General features: G+C 39.1%; 1 protein-coding gene across 4 annotated transcripts in view; it reads right to left on the bottom strand.

Annotated features, from left to right (window-relative positions):
* Positions 1–18903, bottom strand: part of OSBPL1A (oxysterol binding protein like 1A) — a 231915-nt gene that overhangs the window by 134319 nt on the left and 78693 nt on the right. For all 4 annotated transcript variants that reach the window (XM_061170288.1, XM_061170290.1, XM_061170289.1 and 1 more), the window contains one exon: positions 7761–7842. In XM_061170288.1, the coding sequence (XP_061026271.1) occupies positions 7761–7842 (82 nt within the window). The remainder of the gene's footprint in view (positions 1–7760; positions 7843–18903) is intronic.

Raw genomic sequence — 18903 nt, 5'->3', positions numbered from 1 at the left:
GGAAGACCTTTTGGGGTTAAAACAGGGAAGAAGTCAGCAGAACTATGAAATGTATTTTGCATTCTTTTGCAAATAAGAGTGAACGGAAGGCTTCCCTGGTGGTGCAGTGATTAAGAAACCACCTGCCAATGCAGGGGACATGGGTTTGAGTCCTGGTCCGGGAAGATCCCACATGCCGCGGAGCAACTAAGCCCGTGCGCCACAACTACTGAGCCTGCAAGCCAGGAACTACTGGACCTGAGTGCCACAACTACTGAGCCCGCATGCGTAGAGCCCGTGCTCCATGACAAGAGAAGCCACTGTAATGAGAAGCCTGTGCACTGCAATGAAGAGCAGCCCCCGCTCGCCACAACTAGAGAAAGCCCGCGCACAGCAACGAAGACCCAACGCAGCCAAAAATAAATAAATAAATAGGGAAAAAATAAAGGCTATCATTGGATTTGCATCACTCCTGACTGTACTGTCCTGGCAATGAGCTCCTAACCTTATTTGTGGTAGTGATCTTGTGAGAAAAACCAGTCAACAAAGTAAATGATTCAGGTAGAGTCACATGTGACCCAGGGAGCTCTGCCTCCAGCAAAGTCAAGAGAGAAGCACTAGTAGGGTCTGTGCCCCAACAAACAAGGTGAAGAGTGAGAGAATTTGATGATGTTTTCTCCTATAGACTGGGCAAAATAAATACGAGTAATAAATCACTTAGTTTCATAGCCACTTTGCATCTCTATTTGACTCCTCAACCTGGCTGCCTGAAAGGAAGCCTGGACCTGGGACAGCAGCTCCCTCTCCAGTGCCCTGTATGACAGGCCTGGGCAGGAGCAGCTGTGGTGGCCTGAGCTCTGCTTGCTCTTCCTGCCCCTTCTAAGACCTGAGGAGGCTGGGTCTGCCCAGAGGGGAAGATGGAAACACAAAGTGCTACAGTGAAGGGGATTAGTGCCACGACAGGGAAAGTGGAGGGTGATTTGGAAACACATAGTAAGAACACTTAGGCCCGTCTTAGAGAAGCCAAGAAGTTTCTAGAAGCTACACTTAAAAGATGAGGAAAAGCTAGTACTTCACACAATGGGAACAAGACCCTAAAGCATGAGAAAAGTTCAGTGCTACTGAACACTGAGTAAGAGGAAGGAAGAGGTGAGAGGTGAGACTGTTGATGTGAGGAGACACAGGTCAAGGTAGAGTGCAATTACCCTAAGACACTGAAGGCCACAAGACCTGATCTGCCTTTAGAGGCACCTCTCAAACCACACCGTGGAACACTCCCTGGAGGCAGCATGGCCAGACGAGGGGCTGCAACCTACAGGCAGGACGGCTGTGGCCTACGTCAGTGTACTGATGGGGGGACAGAGAAGGGGACAATGGAGAGACAAAGGAGACACAGAATGTGCTGCGCAGGAAGGATGCGCTCCAAGGTTAAGATGACTCCAAGGTCTGGGCTCAGGAAATTGTATCAAACGGTCATGTGTTCTTGCAGATGAAAAATACCAGAAAGAACCTCAGGACAAGAAAAGAGAAGAAAAAAATTGACAGGAAAAATAAAGGGGATTTCTTTGTTGCGAGCTGGAAACTTCAGCCCTGCATCAATCCCACCGTCCCCTTGAACTTCTGAACGGGAGACTATAAGGATTTGAACAGCATCTCAACTACAGCAGCCAAGTGACTGTCCTCAACAAATTCTACCTTTCAGTGTAGATGCAGATCTAGGGATGAAAATGTGTAACCTCTTCTAGTTCATAGAGCAAAAGTTTAGGAGTAAATATAGATTTCTCCATTCAGTCCAGACTCATTATTGGCTAAGAGCAGTCTCTGGAGCCAGGGTGCCTAGGGGCACACCCTGTCTGGTTTTTTACTAGCTGTGTGACCTAAGACAAGTTACCTAAGCTCTCTGTGTCCCTGTTAGCTTATTTATAAAATGGACATAATAGTTGTTATGTGCTAACACTGGGTTGTCATAAGGAATAAAAGAGTTAATATATGCAAAGTATACAGAACAATGCACAAAAAAAGGCTGTATGTGGCTGCTGTTATTCTAGATAATACAATCTGTGGATTACTGATATACTTTACATTAGAAAGTGCATGGGACACTTGTGGTACCTGGCTTACTAGGTTGATGGAGAAACATCCCTCTAACCCCAACCCATAAAGATGCTGATAAAATAATAATAATAAAATAATATATAGCAGAGTTTGAAAGAACAAAATCCCAGATATGCTGGAAACCAACAGAGAAGTCAAGGCTGACAGAAGAGGCGCGTGCCAGTGAGGGCATGGTAGGGAAGGCCAAGCACAGGGGTGTCAGAGGTCAGCTAGGAGATAAAGCAGGGGCTGAAAGCCGTGCCTTCACACCTACATGAGGGGGAGATGTGGCTCTGGTCTCACCAAGCAGAGCAAGGCCTTGACCCCCAGTGAAAGCAGAAATGGGCTCAGGGAAGCAGTGAAGAAGGGCATTTTCTGCCTAGTACTGTGGGTGGGAATCATGAAAAATAGAAATCCCTAGCTCATGCTGCATCTAGATATGCAATCCAATTTTAAAACTATTACATCCTTAACAGAAACAGACACAGAACTACTGTGTAGGGACACTTCCATAATCCAGGAGGCAGAAAAAAACAAGCTCTCAATAAAAAGCTAAAATCCACCGTGAAGGAAACAATCCATCCCAAGGGACAGTTAGCCACAACAACTTGAGATGTAAGAACATGCTGAAAAGGGCTTTAACTTTACACGCTTAAAATTATGAGAGATAAAGTTCGAAATATATGTAACATGAAAGAGCAGGCTTCTATGGAAAAACATTAAAACTTTAAAACCACCACCTAGAATTTCTAGAATTATGAAATACAATTAGGATTAGAAAGTCAAAGGATTAAACAGACAAAACAGATCAAACTGAGAAAGAAACTGAAACTAGAAAACAGATCTGAGGAAACTGCTCAGAATGTAACAGAAAAATAGAAAGAGAATGAGGAACTAAGAGGTGGGGGGATAAATAAGAAGGTTCCACACATACCCACAAGGAGTTTCAGCAGAAGAGAACAGAACGAATGAAGAAGCACAGTGTGAGGAGAGAATGGCGAAGAACTTTCCCAGATTGAAGAAAGAATGAATGAGTCTTTGAATTAAAAACCGTCTCAAGCAGCAGATATTAAGACAGATTAAAACTGCAAAACACCAAAGACAAAGTGGAGACCTTTGAAAAGCCGTAAGTGAACATAAAAAGAAAAAAAAAAAAAAAAGACTGTTCACCAAAGAATCGTCATTAGACTATCAGAAGCCAGAAGAAATTGGAATCACATCTTCAAAATGCTAATGGACGGTAACTAACGCAGTGGGGGTAAAATAAAGATCTAGATGAGAGAGAAATTCTACCACCCACAGGTCCTCAGTGGAAGAACCACTCAGAAGTCTGCCTCAGGAAAAACACTGAATCCAGAGGAGAAGAGTAGGGTATAAAAACCAATGGCACTGACTGCGCAACCCCTATTGGTAAAAGAATGCAAAACAACTCTCCAGTGTGGACAGCTTCTTCCCCAATTTGTTTGTCTCTATAAGGTCTCACCGAATGGTACAATCTGTTCACTCATTAACTTGACAGAACAAATGCAGTACTTGTTTCTCCCTGAGTTCAACAGAAATAAGTTATAAATTTATTAGCTAAATACGTCATTCATTTTATTCACTCAAAATGCGTGTGTGTGTGGATGGGAGGGGAGGGGAGGGGAGGGGAGGGGAGGGGAGGAAGGAGACGGGAGAAAGAGGCAAGCGAGCACAAGCGCCTACCACGTGCCCTGCACCGTTTAGGAGCTGAATATAATCGGTGAATAAAACAGACCAAAGTTCCTCCCTTCGTGGAGTTTATATTCCAAAAGGAGAGGCAGACAATCAACTCCACACACATATATAGGAAGGTTGATAAGTGACAAAGAGAAGAATAACACAAGGAAGGGGATAGCCCGTGCTGGAGCTGGAAGTTTAGCCGGGACTTGGTATCAGTAATGTCCTGGCAGGAAGAGCCGGCAAAGTCAAAGTGTAACTGAAAAGAATTTTAAAAAGAGATGACTCACAAAGATGAGGAGCGTGAGTGAACTAACAGAGAGGCATGCAGGACAGTTACTACCCTGGGACAGAGGGGCCAAGGGAAGGTGCAGTAGGAGCGGGAGTCACAGAATGGGGCCCTGGGCCAGGTGGAGCCCAGCAGCAGGGTCAGACCACAGCCGGCAGGAGGGAGCAGGGTAACCCCGACCTACTCCTCCTCCCACCCCTCCACCCATCTCCGCACAGGACCTCCCATTTGCTGGACCCAATCAGAGGGCCAAGGGCAAAGAAGCCCTGGTAATACTTCTAAAGTCGACAGTGATCACGGGCCCAGGGCACCAAGCAGGGCAGAGAACAGCCGTGGAGGAGCAAACCAGTGCAGGCGGCAAGAGAGGGCCTCAGTCGGAAGGTTCCGCTGGAGTAGAGACCTGGGGAGGGAGGGCGAGCCCTGGAGTAAAGCCTTACAGGCAGAGGTGCCAGAACACCCGCCCAGGCCCAAGGCAAGCTTTGAGGGACAGCAAGAAGGCCAGTGAGGCTGGAGAGAGGCAGGCGGGGGAAGCAGGAGATGAAGACAGAGATGAGAGGGGACTGCAAGGCTCTGTAGATCATTAGAAGGACTCTGTCTTTCACTCTAAGTGAGAAGACCTGGAAGCAAATGGATGTTCTGAGCAAAGGACATCAACCTGCTGATGCTTTAGAAAGATCCCCGGGGCAGGGACGGTAGGGACAAGGGTGGGATCTGAGTCAGGAGGCTGTTTTAATAGTGCGTGTAGGAGACGAGCGTGGCTTAGACTGGGGTGGCAACAGTGAAGGTGGTGATAAGAATATTTACTCAAAGCCTAGAATTTTGAGGAGAGTTTTAAGTGGGTTGAATAAAAGTGTTTTTCCTTTTAAGATTTTTTTCTTTTAGATAACTGAAAACATGCTAATGTCTTTTTTTTTCTTTTTTTTTTCACTTTTTTTTTTTTTTACATGCTAATGTCTTTAACCAGGGATTTACTATATACATTTAGTAACATGCAATAAAGTGCATGCATTAAACTTGGCATGTAAAGTAATATATCTTTTTTGGAAAGTAACTTAGCAGTATATATCAATAGGCTCAAAAATGTTAATATACTTTCACCCATTAATCCCACTTCCAAGAATCCTATGGTAATAAAGTGATGTGATTAAATATAAATGTATAATACAACATTATTTATAATAGTCAAAACCTGGCTGCTACATCTAAGGGTAAATTTAAGGTTGTCGGGGAGAACAGATTGACTGCATGGCTTTCAGGAAGTCTTCCAAAAGTTTTATAAGTTTGAGTGATTTTATTTGTTTTCGCAACCAGGCTTTTGGTAAAGATAAAATAGTAGAGATTTTAAAACAGCATTCTTTGCACCTTGAATGATGTGTTGCCAATGTCAGATACATAAATTTGGCATTAATCCAGGCAGAAATTAGGTTTAAGGTCCACTCATGAAAACGAAAGTATTATTTTAATAGAGGACATTTCAGACCAAAGACACAGTATTTGGTCAAAACTGTTTACGGGGGTCACGGGGGAGAAGAATTGTAAATAAAGCTAAAAAATCAGTTTGTGATCAGGCTATGAAAGTCCTTAAATGCCAGGATAAAGAGTTTGCATTTTATTCTGTAGTTTCAAGGACACTTAAAAGATTTTCTCAACAGAAAAAAAACATTTATAATAATTTTTTCAAAAAGTAACTTTCTAAAATTAATTTGGCAGCAATAATGCAGTATTTCACAGAATTTGAGTTGGAAGAGTTCCTGAAAGGCTTCCGATTCAATTCCCTTTAAGGATGGAATGCAGGAGGTTCCCAAAGGCAGGGAGACTAAAGGACAGGCTGCTGCAGTGATTTGGATTGAGGTGGCGCAGAGCAGAACAGGTACCGTAGAAGACGCAATAAGGAAGAAGGGCGTTGAGTCTTAAAGTTCATGTTCATATAATTTCGTACTTAAATGTAAGACAACTAACAATTTCAACCACAAGAGCTGCACTCTGCCCACAAACATTTTAGTTTTTCATCTTGAGAAGTCACTGGCAAACTATGTAGGCAGTTTGGAACAGGATGTGTATCTATCAGCTTCCTTTAATAAAACACATGGTACAAGATTATTCTGTACAATCCCTTGGCATTAAGAGCAGACTCAGTTACCTTCAGAACTCCAATTCCATTCATGAAATTATCTCAACCCTATTTACTTAGTATTTACATAAAATGTAGTTTTATTTACCTACACCAATCTTTCAGAAAATAACGTCTATAATTGTTTATGTATAAACCCACTGACTTTTACTGTAGATATATGAAATAGCATTGTCAGATCACAGTCAAATATTTCAAAGTTTCCCAGATGACACTGTCCAAAATGAAATCACTCTTGCGGTACTGAGTATCATGTATGTCTCTAAGAGCACAAATGATGCATGCCATCATTATGAGTGACATGTCATACCAATGGTCTGAACCAAGAGAGCTGACTCAAGGTTTAAAAGAAAAAAACAATGTAATTTGGTTGTAGTTCTCATATAACTTCTCTCTTTGGTCCAAGTTAAAGAAATTAATCCTTATATTTCATCTCACTCTGTACAGTTTCTGTATCTTTTAAATGTTGTTAGTATCCCTGCTTAGTTTTGATGGTTTTCGGTGAGGATGGTATTTTAAAAGCCCATTGATGGTCACAGTTGCATAGCTCTGTGAATATACTAAAAGCCACTGAATGGTATACTCCACAGGTGAATTCTAGGCTCATGTGAATTATGTCTAATGAAGCTGTTATTATTTTAAAAGCCCATTGAGGATGAAGAGCCTTAAGTAATAAAATATTCTTGCTTGCAATTAATAATCAAAATGACTTGACTGCTGTCCTTCCCAAAGCTATCATCACTCATATAAATACGTGTTTGTTGAACTGAAGTAAAGGGATGCCCAAGGTATATCTGGACAGATACAGAACATTTATGTTCAGTTTACTCTAATATTAACATTTCTTCACATTCCCTGGGCACACATAAACTAGATCATGATTAAAATCACTAGTTAATCATAAACTCATAGACAACTCAGTTGATTATATTTTAGTGGAGTTATTTATAAACACATCATAGCTAAAGTCTAAAGCAACTGTTAAGAGTCTTAAGCCTAAGGAACATGATAACTGTTTAATTTATAAAGTAATCAATAATTTTTTCTCAAAACCTAATTTGTGTATTGGATTTTATATTGGGATTTTGTAATTTGTATTGGATTGTATTTTGATTTTTGGAGTACTTATAATTAACTCCTGATAATTCACAACTAAAGGAGAGTAAAGGCATAAAAAATTACCTTTGAAAGGCAGATTAATAATTAGACAAATTCACACATACATTCACAGAATGGCAAAAGACTACCAACCCCTTCATTTTATACATACGGAAACCGAGGCTCAGAGAAATTAAATGTTCTGCTCAAAAGTAACAACTAATAAGTGGCAGAACAAGGATTCAAACCCAAGACAATTTGACCGCAAAATCCAAGTCTTCTGGGATTCATGAACAGTCTCACTATGTAGCCTAAACAAATTCACAGCCCCAAAAGGTTAACTTTAACTTTTTCAAATACAATTCTGAATTCATACCCCAAAATTATCTAAAATGTATAGTCAACCAAAGGGTGAACATCTATGATAATGGGTTGTGTTCAAGAGTGGGGTGTGGGGTGTGTCTTTTTTACCTTTAGCCATGTCACACTCCTTAATCATTCTGAGAAAGTTGGAAATTTCCCTGTCTAGTCTCTGTTGGCATGTCTGTGCTTTCTGGAAAAGGAAAAAAGAAGAAGACAAAGTTAAACTAATAAAGGATTTTTACAGTACATATGCTTTAATGTTTCCATCAAAACTTTTACTTCATAGGTTGATACACTGTAATAATTGAGACATATTCCTAACAGACAGAAAACGGTGAGAGAAAATTGCCTCAGAAACTGAATATAACCATTAGTTAATCACGTACAGATTAATAAAAATAAATCTCTCTAAATTTTAAATACATTCAACATGTCAAACACGTACCATACAAGTGCATTAATTACTTCTAATAACTCATTACACAATATATATCTGAGGAGTTAGATTTCTGATTTATTCAAATTTACAGTAGGCTTGATTAAATTCATCGAGAAATTATAAAATGCACCCATTAAGAATATATTTTCTTGATAAAAGAGATTAACCAAGATGGCGGAGTAGAAGGACGTGCTCTCACTCCCTCTTGCGAGAGCACCAGAATCACAACTGGCTGCTGGACAATCATCGACAGGAAGACACTGGACTTCACCAAGGAGGATACCCCAAGTCCAAGGACAGAGGAGAAGCCACAGTGAGATGGTAGGAGGGGCGCAATCAGAGTAAAATCAAATCCCATAACTGCTGGGTGGGTGACTCACAGACTGGCGAACACTTATACCACAGAAGTCCACCTACTGGAGTGAAGGTTCTGAGCCCCACGTCAGGCTTCCCAACCTGGGGGTCCGGCAATGGGAGGAGGAATTCATAGAGAATCAGACTTTGAAGCCTAGTGGGAATTGATTGCAGGACTTCGACAGGACTGGGGGAAACAGAGACCCCACTCTTGGAGGGTGCACACAAAATAGTGTGCGCATCGGGACCCAGGGGAAGGAGCAGTGACCCTGGGGGAGACTGAACCAGATCTACCTGCTAGTGTTGGAGGGTCTCCTGCAGAGGCGGGGGCTGGCTCTGTTTCACCGTGGGGACAAGGACACTGGCAGCGGAGGTTCTGGGAAGTACTCCTTGGCCTGAGCCTTCCCAGAGTCTGCCATTAGCCCCACCAAAGAGCCCAGGTAGGCTCCAGTGTTGGGTTGCCTCAGGCAAAACAACCAACAGGGAGGGAACTCAGCCCCACCCATCAACAGTCAAGTGGATTAAAGTTTTACGGAGCTCTGACCCCCACAGCAACAGTCAGCTCTACCCCCCACCAGAGCCTCCCATCAAGCCTCTTAGATAGCCTCAACCACCAGAGGGCAGACAGCAGAAGCAAGAAAAACTACAATCCTGCAGCCTGTGGAACAAAAACCACATTTACAGAAAGATAGACAAGATGAAAAGGCAGAGGGCTATATACCAGATGAAGGAACAAGAAAAAACCCCAGAAAAACAACTAAATGAAGTGGAGATAGGCAACCTTCCAGAAAAAGAATTCAGAATAACGATAGTGAAGATGATCCAGGACCTCGGAATAAGAATGGAGGCAAAGATTGAGAAGATGCAAGAAATGATTAACAAAGACCTAGAAGAATTAAAGAACAAACAAACAGAGATGACCAATACAATAACTGAAATGAAAACTACACTAGAAGGAATCAATAGCAGAATAACTGAGGCAGAAGAACGGATAAGTGACCTGGAAGACAGAATGGTGGAATTCACTGCCGCGGAACAGACTAAAGAAAAAAGAATGAAAAGAAATGAAGACAGCCTAAGAGACCTCTGGGACAACATTAAACGCAACAACATTCACATTATAGGGGTCCCAGAAGGAGAAGAGAGAGAGAAAGGACCAGAGAAAATATTTGAAGAGATTATAGTCGAAAACTTCCCTAACATGGGAAAGGAAATAGCCACCCAAGTCCAGGAAGCGCAGAGTCCCATACATGATAAACCCAAGGAGAAACACGCCGAGACACACAGTAATCAAAGTGGCAAAAATTAAAGACAAAGAAAAATTATTGAAAGCAGCAAGGGAAAAACGACAAATAACATACAAGGGAACTCCCATAAGGTTAACAGCTGATTTCTCAGCAGAAAATCTACGAGCCAGAAGGGAGTGGCATGATATACTTAAAGTGATGAAAGGGAAGAACCTACAACCAAGATTACTCTACCCAGCAAGGATCTCATTTAGATTTGATGGAGAAATCAAAAGCTTTAAAGACAAGCAAAAGCTAAGAGAATTCAGCACCACCAAACCAGCTCTACAACAAATGTTAAAGGAACTTCTCTAAGTGGGAAACACAAGAGAAGAAAAGGACCTACAAAAACAAACCCAAAACAATTAAGAAAATGGTCATAGGAACATACATATCGATAATTACCTTAAACGTGAATGGATTAAATGGTCCAACCAAAAGACACAGGCTTGCTGAATGGATACATAAACAAGACCCATATATATGCTGTCTACAAGAGACCCACTTTAGACCTAGGGACACATACAGACTGAAAGTGAGGGGATGGAAAAAGATATTCCATGCAAATGGAAATCAAAAGAAAGCTGGAGTAGCTATACTCATATCAGATAAAATAGACTTTAAAATAAAGAATGTTACAAGAGACAAGGAAGGACACTACATAATGATCAAGGGATCAATCCAAGAAGAAGATATAACAATTATAAATATATATGCACCCAACATAGGAGCACCTCAATACATAAGGCAACTGCTAACAGCTATAAAAGATGAAATTGACAGTAACACAATAATAGTGGGGGACTTTAACACCTCACTTACACCAATGGACAGATCATCCAAAATGAAAATAAATAAGGAAACAGAAGCTTTAAATGACACAATAGACCAGATAGATTTAATTGATATTTATAGGACATTCCATCCCAAAACAGCAGATTACACGCTCTTCTCAAGTGCACACGGAACATTCTCCAGGATAGATCACATCTTGGGTCACAAATCAAGCCTCAGTAAATTTAAGAAAATTGAAATCATATCAAGCATCTTTTCTGACCACAACGCTATGAGATTAGAAATCAATTACAGGGAAAAAAACGTAAAAAACACAAACACATGGAGGCTAAACAACACGTTACTAAATAACCAAGAGATCACTGAAGAAATCAAAGAGGAAATCAAAAAATACCTAGAGAAAAATGACAATGAAAACACGACGACCCAAAACCTATGGGATGCAGCAAAAGCAGTTCTAAGAGGGAAGTTTATAGCTATACACGCCTACCTAAAGAAACAAGAAAAATCTCAAGTAAACAATCTAACCTTACACCTAAAGAAACTAGAGAAAGAAGAACAAACAAAACCCAAAGTTAGCATAAGGAAAGAAATCATAAAGATCAGAGCAGAAATAAATGAAATAGAAACAAAGAAAACAATAGCAAAGATCAATAAAACTAAAAGCTGGTTCTCTGAGAAGATAAACAAAATTGATAAGCCATTAGCCAGACTCATCAAGAAAAAGAGGGAGAGGACTCAAATCAATAAAATCAGAAATGAAAAAGGAGAAGTTACAACAGACACCGCAGAAATACAAAGCATCCTAAGAGACTACTACAAGCAACTTTATGCCAATAAAATGGACAACCTGGAAGAAATGGACAAATTCTTAGAAAGGTATAACCTTCCAAGACTGAACCAGGAAGAAACAGAAAATATGAACAGACCAATCACAAGTAATGAAATTGAAACTGTGATTAAAAATCTTCCAACGAACAAAAGTCCAGGACCAGATGGCTTCACAGGTGAATTCTATCAAACATTTAGAGAAGAGCTAACACCTATCCTTCTCAAACTCTTCCAAAAAATTGCAGAGGAAGGAACACTCCCAAACTCATTCTATGAGGCCACCATCACCCTGATACCAAAACCAGACAAAGACACACAAAAAAAGAAAATTACAGACCAATATCACTGATGAATATAGATGCAAAAATCCTCAACAAAATACAAACAGAATCCAACAACACATTAAAAGGATCATACACCACGATCAAGTGGGATTTATCCCAGGGATGCAAAGATTCTTCAATATACGCAAATCAATCAATGTGATACACCATATTAACAAATTGAAGAATAAAAACCATATGATCATCTCAATAGATGCAGAAAAAGCTTTTGAAAAAATTCAACACCCATTTATGATAAAAACTCTCCAGAAAGTGGGCATAGAGGGAACCTACTTCAACATAATAAAGGCCATATATGACAAACCCACAGCAAACATCATTCTCAACGGTGAAAAACTGAAAGCATTTCCTCTAAGATCAGGAACGAGACAAGGATGTCCACTCTCACCACTATTATTCAACATAGTTCTGGAAGTCCTAGCCACAGCAATCAGAGAAGAAAAAGAAATAAAAGGAATACAAATTGGAAAAGAAGAAGTAAAACTGTCACTGTTTGCAGATGACATTCTATACATAGAGAATCCTAAAACTGCCACCAGAAAACTGCTAGAGCTAATTAATGAATTTGGTAAAGTTGCAGGATACAAAATTAATGCACAGAAATCTCTTGCATTCCTATACACTAATGATGAAAAATCTGAAAGAGAAATTATGGAAACACTCCCATTTACCACTGCAACAAAAAGAATAAAATACCTAGGAATAAACCTACCTAGGGAGACAAAAGACCTGTATGCAGAAAACTATAAGACACTGATGAAAGAAATTAAAGATGATACCAACAGATGGAGAGATATACCATGTTCTTGGACTGGAAGAATCAACATTGTGAAAATGACTATACTACCCAAAGCAATCTACAGATTCAATGCAATCCCTATCAAATTACCAATCGCATTTTTTACGGAGCTAGAACAAATCATCTTAAGATTTGTATGGAGACACAAAAGACCCCGAATAGCCAAAGCAGTCTTGAGGGAAAAAAACGGAGCTGGAGGAATCAGACTCCCTGACTTCAGACTATACTACAAAGCTACAGTAATCAAGACAATATGGTACTGGCACAAAAACAGAAACATAGATCAATGGAACAAGATAGAAAGCCCAGAGATAAACCCACGCACCTATGGTCAACTAATCTATGACAAAGGAGGCAAAGATATACGATGGAGAAAAGACAGTCTCTTCAATAAGTGGTGCTGGGAAAACTGGACAGCTACATGTAAAAGAATGAAATTAGAATACTCCCTAACACCATACACAAAAATAAACTCAAAATGGATTAGAGACCTAAATGTAAGACTGGACACTATAAAACTCTTAGAGGAAAACATAGGAAGAACACTCTTTGACATAAATCACAGCAAGATCTTTTTTGATCCACCTCCTAGAGTAATGGAAATAAAAACAAAAATAAACAAATGGGACCTAATGAAACTTAAAAGCTTTTGCACAGCAAAGGAAACCATGAACAAGACGAAAAGACAACCCTCAGAATGGGAGAAAATATTTGCAAACGAATCAACGGACAAAGGATTAATCTCCAAAATATATAAACAGCTCATTCAGCTCAATATTAAAGAAACAAACACCCCAATCCAAAAATGGGTAGAAGACCTAAATAGACATTTCTCCAAAGAAGACATACAGACGGCCACGAAGCACATGAAAAGATGCTCAACATCACTAATTATTAGAGAAATGCAAATCAAAACTACAATGAGGTATCCCCTCACACCAGTTAGAATGGGCATCATCAGAAAATCTACAAACAACAAATGCTGGAGAGGGTGTGGAGAAAAGGGAACCCTCTTGCACTGTTGGTGGGAATGTAAATTGATACAGCCACTATGGAGAACAATATGGAGGTTCCTTAAAAAACTAAAAATAGAATTACCATATGACCCAGCAATCCCACTACTGGGCATATACCCAGAGAAAACCGTAATTCAAAAAGACACATGCACCCGAATGTTCATTGCAGCACTATTTACAATAGCCAGGTCATGGAAGCAACCTAAATGCCCATCAGCAGACGAATGGATAAAGAAGTTGTGGTACATATATACAATGGAATAGTACTCAGCCATAAAAAGGAACGAAATTGAGTCATTTGTTGAGATGTGGATGGATCTAGAGACTGTCATACAGAGTGAAGTAAGTCAGAAAGAGAAAAACAAATATCGTATATTAACGCATGTATGTGGAACCTAGAAAAATGGTATAGATGAGCCGGTTTGCAGGGCAGAAGTTGAGACACAGATGTAGAGAACAGACATATGGACACCAAGGGGGGAAAACTGCAGTGGGGTGGGGATGGTGGGGTGCTGAATTGGGCGATTGGGATTGACATGTATACACTGATGTGTATAAAATTGATGACTAATAAGAACCTGCAGTATAAACAAACAAACAAACAAAACAACTAATACTAAACTTTCATTGGGTTATTTGTATGGAAATATGTTAATATAAATGTTTCAGACATTACATGAAATTTCTAAAAATCTTATATGTTCTGGTATAATGTTATAAGTCATAATCCTAGTTATTACTTTAAAATGTATATCTCAGAAATAACTAATTTTCTTGTCAACTGCATTATTATGAACTTTCATCAAATCTTTAACCGTGGTCATTTTTAAGTCTTTTGTCATTTACAGACAGTTCTGGGTGTACTCTGATGCTTTTGTTAATATGTTCCTATAAAAGGGTTTCATCTTCAGGAAATTCATGGAAAAGACTCTGACAAGTACAGGTTTCTGGTACCTGACTGTACTGCTGAACTGAATGAATAAGCATTTTCAGAACTCTAATGAAAAACTGATGAGCTCATAAAAGTGTTAACAAAAGATCAAGATGAAAAAAAAAAAATTAATTACATGGGACTGAGTGAACTGATGAGGATGAGTATAATTTTTGTGACTTTCTGGTTGAATTTAAAAAAAGAAAAAATCCCACAAGAACTCAGAGGCAAAGAATATACAAATCAATTTTCACTGCAAAGTAAAGGAGCTGTTGCAGTGGAGGATTACTGGACTGAATGTCAATATTATGACATAGTATGAGTGTGTTTCATGTTTGGTAATTGCAATCATTGTTGCTTTTGTTGTGGTCATCCATGTACAATGCTTGGTGTCAGTCTATTTATCTCTTGTAAAAATAAAATACAGTGTGTGTGGAAAAAAAAAAAAAAAAACTGCAGTGGGGTGGGGATGGTGGGGTGCTGAATTGGGCGATTGGGATTGACACGTATACACTGATGTGTATAAAATTGATGACTAATAAGAACCTGCAGTATAAACAAACAAACAAACAAAACAACTAATACTAAACTTTCATTGGGTTATTTGTATGGAAATATGTTAATATAAATGTTTCAGACATTACATGAAATTTCTAAAAATCTTATATGTTCTGGTATAATGTTATAAGTCATAATCCTAGTTATTACTTTAAAATGTATATCTCAGAAATAACTAATTTTCTTGTCAACTGCATTATTATGAACTTTCATCAAATCTTTAACCGTGGTCATTTTTAAGTCTTTTGTCATTTACAGACAGTTCTGGGTGTACTCTGATGCTTTTGTTAATATGTTCCTATAAAAGGGTTTCATCTTCAGGAAATTCATGGAAAAGACTCTGACAAGTACAGGTTTCTGGTACCTGACTGTACTGCTGAACTGAATGAATAAGCATTTTCAGAACTCTAATGAAAAACTGATGAGCTCATAAAAGTGTTAACAAAAGATCAAGATGAAAAAAAAAAATTAATTACATGGGACTGAGTGAACTGATGAGGATGAGTATAATTTTTGTGACTTTCTGGTTGAATTTAAAAAAGAAAAAATCCCACAAGAACTCAGAGGCAAAGAATATACAAATCAATTTTCACTGCAAAGTAAAGGAGCTGTTGCAGTGGAGGATTACTGGACTGAATGTCAATATTATGACATAGTATGAGTGTGTTTCATGTTTGGTAATTGCAATCATTGTTGCTTTTGTTGTGGTCATCCATGTACAATGCTTGGTGTCAGTCTATTTATCTCTTGTAAAAATAAAATACAGTGTGTGTGGAAAAAAAAAAAAAAAAAACTGCAGTGGGGTGGGGATGGTGGGGTGCTGAATTGGGCGATTGGGATTGACACGTATACACTGATGTGTATAAAATTGATGACTAATAAGAACCTGCAGTATAAACAAACAAACAAACAAAACAACTAATACTAAACTTTCATTGGGTTATTTGTATGGAAATATGTTAATATAAATGTTTCAGACATTACATGAAATTTCTAAAAATCTTATATGTTCTGGTATAATGTTATAAGTCATAATCCTAGTTATTACTTTAAAATGTATATCTCAGAAATAACTAATTTTCTTGTCAACTGCATTATTATGAACTTTCATCAAATCTTTAACCATGGTCATTTTTAAGTCTTTTGTCATTTACAGACAGTTCTGGGTGTACTCTGATGCTTTTGCAAATATGTTCCTGTAAAAGGGTTTCATCTTCAAGAAATTCATGGAAAAGACTCTGACAAGTACAGGTTTCTGGTAACTGACTGTACTGCTGAACTGAATGAATAAGCATTTTCAGAACTCTAATGAAAAACTGATGAACTCATTAAAGTGCTAACAAAATATCAAGATGAAAAAAAAAATTAATTACATGGGACTGAGTGAACTGATGAGGATGATTATAATTTTTGTGACTTTCTGTTTGAATTAAAAAAAAAAAAATCCCACAAGGACTCAGAGGCAAAGAATATACAAATCAATTTTCACTGCAAAGTAAAGGAGCTGTTACAGTGGAGGATTACTGGACTGAATGTCAATATTATGACATACTATGAGTGTGTTTCATGTTTGGTAATTGCAATCATTGTTGCTTTTGTTTTGGTCATCCATGTAAAAAAAAAAAAGAATATATTTTCCTTTTTTTTTTTAAAGGAATTCCGTTATTTTTATTATTTATTTATTCTTAGCTGTGTTGGGTCTTCGTTTCTGTGCAAGGGCTTTCTCTAGTTGCGGCAAGTGGGGGCCACTCTTCATCGCGGTGTGCAGGCCTCTCACTATCGCGGCCTCTGTTGTTGCAGAGCACAGGCTCCAGACGCACAGAGCTCAGTAGTTGTGGCTCACGGGCCTAGTTGCTCCGCAGCATGTGGGATCTTCCCAGAGCAGGGCTCGAACCCGCATCCCCTGCATTGGCAAGCCGACGCTCAACCACTGCGCCACCAGGGAAGCCCAAGAATATATTTTAAAAACTGCTTTTGCTTAAAAACTCCAGATGGTATGAACGTTTGGAAACCACAAGCTGATTTTCGTTCAGCAATCTAAGTGCACACGGCCCTCACATAATCAGACCAGTAAGGACATCTTCTTAGTAAGTAAAAGCTTGTAAAAATAAAGGACAGCATTCATTTTTCCTTGTAATTTGAAATTTCTACATATTTAGATCCCTAAAAGCAAAACATAAATACAGAGTTTCATGATGTACATTGCATCCCATCTTAGTATAGATTTGGAAGTCCAAAATGAAAAAATCAGATAAAACCATTTATTACACTAACAATGTAATTTTGAAGTTAGTTTTATTTAGTTTCCCTTTAAAGGAAACTAAGAAGCAAGAATAAGAAGCAAGAAAATCATCACTGTAAAGTTGGTTGGTTACGGCAATAAGAAAATATTCTGAGAACCTTGACCTTACCAATATTAGTTTCACGTTGTTGAAGGTAGGGTAATACATTTAGCCTGTGAATCTTCCCTACTTGGTACTCCTAATCTCAACTGACTCATCCTCAAAACACTTTTGCTCCCCCTAAATCAGACCTAAGTGCCAAGGTGATATAGGTACGCATGCTTTTCACCTTATAAATTTTTCAGTGCTTCTGAAGCTCAGCTCAACCACAGCAGAATTACTCGTGGTACCACATTAGGGACAAGCAATGTTCTCTTTAAAACGTACATTACTCTATTTTGAGAGCTCCAACAACATAAAAATGCAATTCACTTTTTTTGGGGGGGAGAGGGAGAATACCTACATTGTGCAATTTGAAACACCACAGCAACTGTATGCTGGATCATTTTTCCAGACATAGCCTGTAAATACACGTTTAAGGCAGGAGAAAAGTCAATTGGGGACCACTGAAAACATGCACTGCGCAACCAAATGTTATCACTCATAATTTATTAATAGAAAATTGTCATTTTCAGTCTATACATATTTAATACCCCTGCCCATGTGCGCGGTGTGCCAATGCTACTGTTTTCTCTTTTTTCTCCTATGGTGAAAGTTAGCTGGGTGCACAAAAGCAAGCACTGGCTTCATTTGCAGACTGTGAATCTGTGATCAACATCATAGTTCCTGTGGTTACCGTTAAAGACAAGAAACACTATTACATTCATCTTCCCTTGGCACATCTGATAGTTACCGAAAAAAGTTCCCTTGATCCACAATTTATTTAAGAGTTACAATAGGTCAGCTGGAGAAGATCTGATCAACACATACTGTTTTCTAGTTGGGTACAAATGTGTGTCATCTATTCTAAACAATTAATGCCATTTAACTGATGCAAAAAACCCAGAAAGAGGTTATTAATACAATTTTTAAAAACCACATTCTTCAATTTGTTATCATTTCCTTGTAGCAGCTACTGGTTATATTACAAAAGCCTAAAAATCTAATTAGGAAGGTTAATGCTTATGCATTCTTTGCAGAGCCCAGCATGGTGTCTCACTGACTTCTATGCCATGCACCTTATGTCAGGTTTTAATTTTTCTAGGTTTTAATTTTTTTTTTTTTTTTTCCGCCACGCTGCGCAGCTTGTGGGATGATCTTGGTTCCCTGACCAGGATCAAACCTGTGCCCCCGTGCAGTGGAAGCATGGACTCCTAACCGCCGGACTACCAGGGAATTCCCTAGGTTTTAATTTTTATTTACACTACATAAATGAGATCCCACTCAAGCAGTGTTCTAATACCCGAAGTGAGACAGTATTTTAAATCCAGGTTATCTGGCACAGAGCCCAAGAACAGGAGCACACCCACAGACCTGGGCTGCAGAGAGTCGGAGGCATCCAGGTTGAGTAGCCGGGCCACAGTCAAGACACCGGTCTCCTGCAGCTACTTCTGCCCACCCAGTCTTCCGCTGTTGGTTTTGTTTAAGTTGATGTTAAACTACTCTATCAACCCTGA

Source organism: Eubalaena glacialis, chromosome 15 (genome assembly GCF_028564815.1).
Source record: "Eubalaena glacialis isolate mEubGla1 chromosome 15, mEubGla1.1.hap2.+ XY, whole genome shotgun sequence".
In the NCBI taxonomy this organism is placed as follows: Eukaryota; Metazoa; Chordata; class Mammalia; order Artiodactyla; family Balaenidae; genus Eubalaena; species Eubalaena glacialis.
The sequence above is the reverse complement of the archived record's forward strand: the minus strand, read 5'-3'. Positions and strand labels throughout refer to the sequence as shown.